Consider the following 12,346-nt stretch of genomic DNA (forward strand, 5'->3'; position numbering starts at 1 on the left):
AGATAACCCGAACTGGACTTAAATTAGTCAAGCTAGTCATAACTCAAATGAATGTAAATGTTTAAAAACAGAATAATTTTCCGAAATGCGGAATAGCCAATGAAATAACCCAGTGGTTCTTAATTAAATCCAAAAGGCAGCCATTGGGATAAATTACCGGTGTTTACGAGAAACGTCTGACATAGCCGACACACCTAATATGCTGGCAGAATTAAAAATATTAAAGGCCTGTTTCCATTTACTCTTGCCATGGATAAAAATATATTTTGACAGCAGATTCTAAGAGGTACAGAAAGTACAAAGGCAAGAAAATTGAAGGTATAAATTCTAAAGCGTCAAATGAAGCCAGTTTAACAGCTCTGTACGATATTTTAAACCGGGTACGTAGCGTTTAGATAAATTCGAGTAGTAGGTATAACTTCTTAAAACAAGAGGGTGGCATTTTGTACCCAGATCGTCTGAAAGGAGCGTCTTAATTAGACGGTCATCAAAAATTCCAACAGAGGAGTAAAGAAACTTAATGAAGGAACATCTCCATACAGCCGTTAGTACTAGCGGTTGACCAAAACCAGCTGCAAAAGGTGTTAAAGGTATGAAAATCGGCACGATTAATCTTTAGGCCATTTGAATCAATTTGACCCGTAGCACAAAAAAAAAACTAACGGAAAGGAGTTATGACGTCATCTTTTTTTTGTATGATAAAAAAATATTTTTTGTTCAGAAACCTATCGTGTGTGGTATTAAATGAAAGGTCATTTTGAGCCGGTTCTAAAAATATACCACATTATTATATTTCCGTCACTTGCATTCAATTAAAATTAAAATAATTTTCAAAACATACCAAGTTTGGGCTCCTCCAGATACGAAACCGTTGAATTATTTTTTGTAAAATCGTCGGTATACTTCCAAAACATGATAACTGTCAAAATGGTCAAAAATTAGTTATTTATACAGTTTTGTTCACATTTTATTGTTTTAAATATATATGTGACAATTTTTTATTTATGTTTATTATTTACAAAGTTACAGAGTGTAAAAAAGTACTAACAGACAGAAAATGAAATATAATGTACACGTAAAAAATAATAAGGGTATTTAAAATAACATATCTCATAAAACTGGTCACGCAAAATATATAAAGTAACGTTAACATTTTTTGCCTGAATGTACCTATAATTTAGAACCTAGTTATAGCAACTGGTAAAATATTATAACATTATTCATTACTATTAAGCTGTAGACATTTATTTCAATACGCGATCTATTATAGAACTAGATAATATTAAATTCACTTAAAACTGATTTAAGTATGCTCGCTAAACGCTAATAAAATCAGTATCATAATTTTTTGAAGTAATTTAGTTAATATGGAGTGTATTGTCACATGTTTCTTCAATAAAGGAGTGAAAAGTCAAAAATTGTAATATTAGAATCACTTATAACTGTTTACCTGTAAACAATAACACGTTGCATGCAATTTATTACTTTTTATTGCTACGTTAGTTTTTAGAATTTGCTTATAATGCCGTGTGAACGAGTATTTTTTATCACTGTCATTATTTTTAATTCTATATTAATTATTTTTTATATGATTATAAACAAATACACAAAAATCAGTCCATTTTTTATACAGGCAAAACATGATAACTAACACATCCCATGTTTTTGTCGGCCAATATTTTATATTTTTCTGTTTAAAAATATCACTTTTATCAATTTATAGACAATATAACATCCAAAAAATTTAAATGTGAAAGTAAATTTGTCGAAACGTGTTTCTAAATTCCCTTATTTGAGGATCAAACTTTCAACTCGCGTTTTCTCGAAACTATGTTTCAGGTAGTTATCATGTTTTAGAAGTATACCGACTAAATATACCTCAAGTAATACCCAATATCCTCATATCTAACCCCAAGAAATTAATTTCGAATATATTTAGTTTTAGTATATATTTATTTATTTTTTATTATTACAAATTGTGATCTATCGTTATATACAAACCCTGTTAAGGGCATTTATTTGTGTGATGATGATGATGAACACACAAATAAATGCCCTTACCAGGATTTGAACCTGGGACCTCCTACTTCATAGGCAGGGTCACTATCGACTAGGCTAGGAGGCCATTTCATTGATAGATTGATAGATCACAATTTGTAATAATAAAAAATAAAAATAAAATACTAGAACTAAATATTTTCGAAATTAATTTCTTGGGGTTAGATTTGAGGAAATTGGGTATTACTTGAGGTATATTATTCAAAAAATAATGCAACGGTTTCGTATCTGGAGGAGCCCAAACTTGGTATGTTTTGAAAATTATTTTTATTTTAATTGAATGCAAGTGACGGATATATAATAATGTGATATACTTTTAGAACTGGCTCAAAATGCCCTTTCATTTAATACCACACACGATAGGTTTCTGAACAATTTTTTTTGTTCTTCCATACAAAAAAATGATGACGTCATAACTCCTTTCCGTTTGTTTTTTTTTGGTGCTACATGTCAAATTGATTCAAATGGCCTAAAGATTAATCGTGCCGATGTTCATACCTTTAACACCATTTGCAGCTGATTCCCGAATTTCAGGCTGTACCGCTATCGCTACGTGTTAGTTGTTACTTCATGCTTCTGCCGTCGATTGTGCGCGTGTGTGAGGAAGAGGTGCTGAGAGTAAGGGAAACTGACCGTTTTACTCCGGACATCGTTGTACCTAAGATAGTCGATAACTATCGGCCTGATTCTAATTTTAATAAACGTCAATGATCTCGATACGATGTGGATCGGATCTGTCAGTGTAAAAACGGACGTTTTTGTTTGAAGAAACGTCACTTTTGACACTGACTGGTCGGAATCTATATCGTTTCGAGATCATTTAACGTACATAAATATTAATTACAATTAAAATCAGGCCATATCCAATTATCCAGCCAGGTAATAAAATAAAATATCTAGTTATACTATTGCGCTTGTAGTAAAGCTTTCAGTATTTGTGGAGAAAACAAGTGTCGCGCACAATTGTATATTGCGAGCCTTATCTTACAACATTACAATCTTACCTACATAAAGCTGTTACTCCATTTCGTTTATTTACTCCTGGGCGGTGGGCGGTCTCTAGGCGATAAATGTTGGACTGTAACTCAATTAGTTCTTGTATGTTGAAATATCCCATTTAACATAATAAGAAAACGAGACTATTTTAGAAAACATGTTAAAAGCAGGCAACATTTTTACAGCATTGCCCTCTATAATGAGCAAAACAAATAATAGGCAAAGTGAGTACCTACTAGGGCTCCCGATATCCGTGCTACACGCCAACCCGTGTGTCCGTGTTCTTAGCCCAGGGCGGTGCTAAGCGTCCAAAGTACACGAACCCGTCAAAGTCCGTGCCCGTGTAGTGCGTTCGGCCCGGAGCCGCGGTCATACCTACATAGTTGTTCTTGTTGGTTTTTTTTTTCTTTTTGCTTGTTATTGTTTGCTATAAACTTTTATTTCTTCGCTCTTATAAAGAACGCGTCCGATCGTCACTATACGGAACGGGCTGGATCCGTGGATCCGGGCACACGGATAACACGGGTACATGGACATTAATTACACGGACCCTAATTACCCGTTCCAAACGGGCCACAAATCCGGTTTCGTGTAACACGAGAACGGTGCCCCGGGAGACGGGTATACGATACCCGGACGCGACCGCGAGCCCTAGTACCTACCGCTTCAGAGTTCTAATCAGACAGACAGAATAAGTTTGTCAATTCATCCATCTCAGGAAGCAATCAACTTCAGAATAATAATTTAAAGTTTTGAAATTCAGGTATAAATTCAGTCCAATTTCATCAAAAGCACCTGAGTAATGTACTTACTCAAGCAACATAGTAGCATTTCACGTTTGCAACGTGGAATATTATTGCAACTTCCAATTCATTATGATGCAATCTGAATTTATTTCCTGTGAGTAACGCCCAACTCAGACTAAATGACAAATTAATGGTAGCGTCCCGTGTGTGTGTGTGTGAATGAATTGTGGACTCTATATGTAATTAAGAATGAATGCAATATCTTACAACTCACTGAAATCATATATTAAGAGTACTGAACGGTAATTGGTTTCGACAGTATGTACCTACGTGAAACAATAATTTAAAATGATAGGAAACTCTTTTTAACAGTAAATAGGTATTAGTGCGAAAAATGTGACGAATATGCACAAAATTTGAAGCACTGTGCCTTTTTAACTGCGGAATTAATTCAAAAACAAATTGAGCCTACATGACTATCTAAATGATGTCTGTGAAAACTACAAAGGTTTAGTAAGCACTATGGGCTCACAATTATGTAACAGAGAATAAAATTCAGGAAACAGTTAAAGAGAAATTTACAATTTCAAATGAAATCTCGTCGCTTGATATTTTATTAACAATCTCACTATACAAAAATAGGCATCAATCGGCTATACGATATAGGTGTAGTTGACGAAATATAATTCGCACCGAAAGGTCATAAAACTGTATCTTTACGAATACAAAAGGACAAAAGAGGTGTCAAGTGCTTTGCCGCACGTCCCATCCATATAGTGGGAATAACTAGTTATGGTACTTTGTTTTTCTGGGGTAATATCGACACATAATCAGGTATGTAAATGAAACTTTTTATCGACAGAAAATGGTATTTACTTTGGAATTAGGTAATGTTTCTTTCCACACATATTTTTTTTTTCAATAAAAGACTACGAAATGAAAAGTTGGAATACTAGAAAAACTTAGAAATTAAAATGCAGAAAAGTAACTGGGATCAAGATTGTTAAGCTCAAGTGAGTCGCTTAACTTCAAACTCGGGTAAATCCATCTGTCAGATTATGCTATTTTGGTATTAAGAAAAGGTATTATGGTAGATAATTATGTATTTGCTAAGGGGGTCGAATGGATTTACCCGAGTTTGAAATTAAGCGCCACAAGTATACTTTAAGCAAAACCGGATGAATAATTTCTTCGACTATAGGTACGCGGTTAGATATGGCTTTCCCCTTGCACTACTAGCCTCGATGCATATGTTTTCGTCTACTCAGATCATTTTTTGAGGATCTCGCGATTGTACAAAAAAAATGTTTTAGTTTAAAAATCACTAATATTTAATGTTTATACTAATGTAGTTTAATTTTATATGGTAATAATCTACAATAACTAGAAATACCGTTTGTACACTCTAAAAAATGAAGACCAACTAAGAGCAGTTTCTTCTTAGTTGACGTTAAGTTAATTACAACAATTACGATCTTATATAAATCAATGAAAGCTGATTACTTAAAACAATAAGTGTATCTGTGATTGAACTAATAAAGTAGGTATTGATTAATCCTAACAATTGTATACCTTGCATCTATTATTAACTTGTTGACATAATTATGTAACGTAGGTTGATTCAATAAATATCAAGCTTAGTTGATCTTACTAGGGTCAATTAGTTAGCATAATTCTTTTTCATGTATATATTGAACAAGATCTTAGTTGGCTCAGTTACATAGCAATAGTAAAATCAATCAGAATTACCTTATTTGAAATGTCGAAGTCCTTGTTAGGCTCGTATGGAATCAAGATGCTTGATTACGACTATCAAAATATTGATAGGGCCAACCAAATTTTTTTTAGAGTGTACTGACATAAAAAAAAATTACGATTTTTTATTTTTATTTGACGGGTAGGAATATAAGAAATGTGAAAAGTGCTTTTACTAGGAAAAGCAACACGGCTCTGCCAATGTACTGAAATTTTTTTTCGAGCCCATGCATGCAGCAGTGCTGTAGGAGAGGACAATATGATTTAGACAACGTTTTTGAAAAGTACTTACATTTTTTCAGCAATAAAAGTCTCATGCAATTTTATTATACGATCAAAATAAACTAGATTAAACATTACTATTATGGTTCCCATTACTGGATCATTTTATGTTAATGTGTAATTTTTTTAGAATATACAAAATTGTTGCATTGAACTAGACGAACTAATTTGCATCGGGGCTCGTAACTGCGGTTGTTAGTGCGGGTAGGTATACCTAGATATAAATTATGTACTATAAGATATCAGTAAAAAGGAGATTCAAATGAAAGACGTAGTTAATAGCTATCTTTATTTGTCAAATTTCTTCTTAGCTCTATTGTTATATAAACATTTTCATCTGTTTCTATTTTCGTAACTCTCAAAACCCAATAGTTATTAATATTTATAAACTCTACAGATTTAACATAAATGTAAACATAAAGTTTAGGTTATTAATTGATCCGTAAAACGTGTATTTAAAATAACTATTTACAGAGTATTATTTACATACATGTACAAATATTTGTATGCTACCTTTTGACTTAAAACATTTTACTAAAATATATAAACTAAAAGTTAGCAGCAGTCTAAAATTTCAATAAAATAATTCTCAATGAATATTCAAACGAACACCGTGTTACATCAGCATCATTTGATAACGAAATTCACCATTAAATCTGGAACTAGATTTGGAAAGCTCAATGCCCGTATTGCTACCATTTTTTATTAAAATAAGTTATTCTGTACACATAGGCTAAAAAATATTATTCTGCTGTCTAAGATAAAATATTGTCTGCAACGTCACATGACTAGGTTTTCAAATCTCAGCCATGTTTAGTTTTTTACCCTTCAAATTTAAAACATATGGCTCTTACATAATATACTATTAAAGCATATTTTTGAAGTATATAAGAAACAAAATTGTGGTACAGTTTTGTTTCACTACTAAGAGGTTTTTGATTTACATTAAAATTATGTTTATATAATTTGTAACTACGGCCTTCAAAGCAGATGGTAGACAGATACCATTTTGAAGGTTTAGATAATAAATATAAAGAACGAACAAAGATTTTTTCTGAGCGTTATAAAAATGATGTTTCTCATACAACGTTGGTGAGGTGATTTAATGAAGTAATATGATTTGCCTACTCTTTAAGTACTACTGCAGTTGGAAAATACCTACAACATCGATTAGAATTTAGATATGTAGGTAAATGTATAACAAAACTGTATTTTACAAGGCTGTAAAAGATCAGACCCTCATTGAGAAACAAAAACATAAGATATTTTATTGTACTATATTTTTACATATTTATTCTTCTAACGCTCAAAACATGAAACATTAAAAAATTTTGCTAACCGTTAAATAAATTAAGTCTATTTACATTTTGTTAAGAAGGCCTTTTTAACATGCATTACTTGATATTCTACTTTGTTTACAAAGAGCTCAAAACGATTAAATGCCATTACGATGTCAAACCATTTAAATTTAACTTTATAACAAAGATTAGTAGAGTTAGATCAAGAAAAGTCTGCAGCGATTTTGATAGCCCACGTAGTGCAAGTGTTATTTATACGTCATAATTTTAAAGAAAATTAACGTTTAAAGTAACTCTTGCACTGCGTGGGCTATCAAAATCGCTGCAGATTTTTCTTGGTAACTCTGATAAGACTGATCTTCAAATCTTACAGTATTTTCCAAATGTGCTTGTCAACTTTCGTGCGTGAGATATCCCTATTAATTTTATTTACTTAAAGTATACTTAAGTCGTGTTTATTGCCGCTAGGTAGTGTCGATATGTGAAGAACTGTGTCTACTTGTTTTAGTAGTGAAAAGTGAAGTGTATAATGATAATTAGTAATTCAAAACGGTTTATAACAATTCAGGTGTAATGCAATAATTATTGGAAATCAATGATAAGATGAGCATACAAAAGAGGCCACAGGCGTAGCGTAGTTAAATTAGTGTAACTAAAATACGTACATCAACAATTATTTGTACTAAATAAATCAGTAACGACTTTACACCCTTTAAAATCATTAACCATTACCTACGATTGCGTTTTCGGTATTTTTCCAAACACTATTTAAAAAGTAAATCTCTTGTCTCTTTGGCCAGTATACATTATCGCTATATGTATTATGGTAAAAAATCATCAGTATTTGGTATCAAAACAACTTTGTGATAAAGTGGACAAACTGTCGTTCCTGACATAAAACGGTTGAATGAGCAACTACGCATTTTTTACGAATGCTAAAGTAAGTAATGTTTTAGTGTAAAAAGGGTAGGTACTCTTGTCATTTATTATTTAGTTACTTTTCTAACATCTTTTACAGGCTTAAATGCTTAAAAATATCAAAATAATGTAAAAATCTTCAACCATGGAAAAGTCTGTTAAATTAAATTATGAAACAATTATTGTACATACACTGATATTAGGTGAGATATTGTAAGTCAGAGAACATATGTATGTACTAATTCATATTATAAAGCTTTATACAACATAATTCTACTTTACATTTACACAATTATTTTTTTACAACTATCATGACATATAAAATTCAATCCATAAAATTTAGTAAATTTACAAATTGTTCAAACAATTGCTCAAACATTTGTTTAAGCTGTTCTAGTTTTCACCTGAAGCCCTCCACTGTGTTGGTGTACAGGGTGGCCAGAGTGCAGTACAGTGAGATGAGGAGGTTTACTGACAGAGCACAGGGTGATGCTGTGTTTGCGTTCCCGTGTTGCATTGCAGCTGGGTGTTCTCCTGTCAACAAACAAACACACGAATTTTAGTTAAACACAAATGTGGAATATACAGAGTCTAATCAGCACTAGGTACAGTCAAGTGTAAACATATGGGTGCATACAACATACTCAAAAAAATGTCCCAATAGTTAGTTCTTAATTCACTAAAATAAGAGTTATGGGACATATTTTTGAGTATGATGAGTGCACCCATGTTTTAACACTTGACTGTACGTTGTAATAGTTCATTTTTTTACAATTTACGTCTCTGACATACTTTAAATTGTTAGTTAAATGTAGCGCCAAGTTTCATACACGAAAGATCCTATAAAATCTTCTCAATCTACCTAGTCAATATTTATTTTATGCAACGTTTCCACGACATAAAACCTCTTTTTCTACGTAACATCACTAGGGTAACGAGCATGCTCATTTGCGAATAATTAGCACTAACGATGCTCTATCGATCCGTTTCTCATTAGGTTTTTATAAAAGGTGTTCGGGAAAATAATGGAGCGTTATTTAACAGCAACTTTGTTACACAACATACAAATAGGTACTTGGTCTTTAAGCCTTAGTAAACATAATGGTAAATAAGGTTGACAGTAAAGTAACACAGTCTAGAAAGAATATTAATAATAAAAATTGTGCGCTCGGGGATGGTATCCGCCACGTGTGTGTCCCTTGCCTTGAGATTAAATTGTCTTGAAGGGCCTCTGCGCTGTTGGCTTCGGCCCCACGCACGCCTTCCAAAAGTCCGGGACCCCATGGTCCCGAGATGTGGAAAGGACAAATTAATAAACCAACTTGTGTTTTCAATTAACTTCTGAAAATAAGTTGGCAACTCAATCTCATTATGTTTTACATGCCGACAGATGCTGAAAGCTTATCCTTGAAAGGAATCTAAACATTTTGATGAAGTTGAATAACTCTTAATAATATCCTTTTTGTTCAAAGTCGCGCTATAATTTAGCGGCTAAATACTCAAGCGCTAAATACCCATTTATACTGGAATTTTGGTTTCGATGATTAAAAAATATAATTATTTTATGAGTATGGTAAAGTCGTTTGAGATCGCAATTAATATAACTTAACTAAGCGCGATTCTAGAATCAAGTATAGTTTCGAAAGAAAAGAACAACGTATAAATTTGTACTTTTTTAAATCCTTGTCTTTTTTTAAGGTTAAAAAGAAAATGACAGTGGCTTACTGAATTAGTTGAAATCCAACACCCAAAGAGTGCAGTCGTCTTTTCAGCCTTAAACTAAATAGAGTAGTTAATACCACCATAACTAGTAGGTAGACTACATACAACCGCTATAGCTTCCCTAGATTTGCTTATTCTCACCATTAATGACATGGACATTAACTGAAGCCGCCTCAGCCATCGTCGGCACGCAGCTGTAATTCCCGCTGTCGCCTGGCAACAGCTTCTCAATCGTCAGCCGAGACGTCAGCTGCTCTGTCCACTCGGTCTTCAACCGGACTCGCGGCTCTTCTATGATTTCGTTCGCTTCTACTTCCTTATACTCTATTATTTTTGATCCTGGAAATAAGCAAGGCATTAGCCTTATTGATAAAACTTTACGGGCCTGATTTAGTTTAATTATGTTTACACAAACAACACAAATAACAAATAAGTCAAAATGACACAGATAAGTACAAACGATTATTAACTAATTGAGGTTTGTAGTGCGTTTATGAATAAGGGGGTTAGCCTAGTTAACTGTGGGAATGCCGCCAACATACCCATGTCATTTTAGAAAATACTCCAGGGAAAAATTCCGTGTAGGTACTATTTAATTACTTTAACACAAATAAAAATACTGTGAGATTACCAATCTATATACTTTTTATCACATTTCACTAACGACATGTACAACAAAACTATAGCGATGAAAGGCCATTAAGGACAACAAGCCAAAACAATACATGGCTTTTCCGAGATACTGTCAACTAACTACCTTCAATGGTTTTGTCCAACAAAAAGCAAAATCAGATTCCGAACGCAAAACAGTAATTCCGAATCACTCTATGAAAACTACTACTTCAACACGCAAACCAGCGTTTAACAATACTAGTAAAATATACATAGGAAACGCGCGAGTGGTTTTAGCTCTGATGTTTAGATTAAGTGGAGCAGATTGTAAAAACCGGCTGAATTCGGAATGTCAAATTATGAGTCGTAATTTACGAGGGTCATTTGTTAACTTTGAGCCTACGCAATTTGGGTGGATTTGTGTCGAGTTTGACTTTGACTGTTGGCGCCTGAAGGCTAAAGTAAACTATTGCGTAATTGGTACAGACGGATGGTTAATTATTTAGTTGAAGAGTAATAGTTGCAAAAATAAAGGCGAGCGCTTGTTTGAGCGTAGAGCTGGTTAAAAAAGTGTCTAGATATTTTATCCAGGACTAAGTTTCAGTAATTACAATCCACTTTAATAATACAGTGAATTATAAGGGGGAGATAAAACAATGTTACATACATCAGACACAGAGATCGAAAAAACGTGTATCAGTATAAATTAAAAATAACGAGTACCTAAATCGTTCTGGAAATCTCAAATCCCACGGTAGTAGTTTCCGATAATCTTGAAGATTGCGAAAAGGATTTTCTAGTTACATATTTCTTGTACAAATATACCTACGTGACCTAGTTTAATAAAAAAGTAGGTAGCGTAAGCAAAAAAGGTTTTTAAGTTTACTAATTTTATTCGTTATTCCAAACCAATTGTAAAACTAATATTTCTGATAGTAAAAATTAAGCTCAGCATTAATTTATTTATTCAACCTTTATTGCACGAAAGTAAAACTTTACAGTACAATAATGCCGCCATTAAGTCCGCCATAATTAATTCACATTTTAACATTTTTAACACATGTTTTGTTTTTTTGATTTGTTTTTTTTTTGTTTATTTAGTTAGGCTACATTATACCTATAGGTATTTTAGCTTAGTGGATAGTGACCTTGCCTACCAGCCTATTATAATTTGTATGGTGAGCTCTGAGTTACGAGTATGTACCTAAAAATAAAGTAGACAATTTGCTTAAATAACTTATTTTATAAATACGCGATCAGGATTTTTTTTTCCCAAATAATAATTTATATTTATTCATTTACTTTATTTTTTAATTTATTTTTATTGGTGCAATAAAGAATATTTAGTTATTTATATAAATACTCACCCTTATACCAAAATATGGTGCCGAGGTCATGTGGACCCTGGCTCAAGACGCAGGTCAGCTTGAGCGAGCTGCCCGTCTTCACGTACAAGTCGGCCGGGCCCAGCACGTGAGCCTTGGCTTCTGTGGGACAAATGCACACACTTTATACACTTGTATTTTGTTGTGTGGTCCCGGGTTCGAATTCCGGTAAGGGCATTTATTTTTGTGATGACACAGATATTTGTTCCTGAGTCATGGTTGTTTTATATGTATATATATAATTATTATATATAGAAAGCAGTAAAGAATTACACATAAGCAGACATAGACGGTGCTAAGCTAATCGAGGTCTGTTTTGCCACAACATTATGCTAAACTAATTTATTGACTGTTCAATATTTGCCTACTGAATCTCATATTTATGTACCTCAGTATACCTGTCAGAGATTATTTCTGTATTCATTGAAGAGAAAATTATTTTGAATCAAGAAAATAATGATAATGTTTATGATATCTTGGCTTAAATATTATCTACATTTAGGTACTTAAGTACTTGCATTGTGTCTTGCATGCTTATTAACTTGATTCTGTTTACTTAATACTACCTAAGTAC

General features: G+C 32.9%; 1 protein-coding gene and 1 long non-coding RNA gene across 2 annotated transcripts in view; one reads left to right on the top strand and one right to left on the bottom strand.

Annotated features, from left to right (window-relative positions):
- Positions 1-12,346, top strand: part of LOC134802917 (uncharacterized) — a 428,476-nt gene that overhangs the window by 108,733 nt on the left and 307,397 nt on the right. The window lies entirely within an intron of this gene.
- LOC134802629 (zwei Ig domain protein zig-8-like) overlaps positions 8,255-12,346 on the bottom strand; it is a 153,521-nt gene continuing 149,429 nt past the window's right edge. Inside the window, exons 6-8 of the mRNA XM_063775265.1 lie at positions 11,755-11,874; positions 9,917-10,114; positions 8,255-8,587 (exon numbers count right to left, since the gene is read on the bottom strand). Of these exons, the coding sequence (XP_063631335.1) occupies positions 8,454-8,587; positions 9,917-10,114; positions 11,755-11,874 (452 nt within the window). The 3' untranslated portion in view covers positions 8,255-8,453. The remainder of the gene's footprint in view (positions 8,588-9,916; positions 10,115-11,754; positions 11,875-12,346) is intronic.

This window comes from Cydia splendana, chromosome 2, assembly GCF_910591565.1.
Source record: "Cydia splendana chromosome 2, ilCydSple1.2, whole genome shotgun sequence".
In the NCBI taxonomy this organism is placed as follows: Eukaryota; Metazoa; Arthropoda; class Insecta; order Lepidoptera; family Tortricidae; genus Cydia; species Cydia splendana.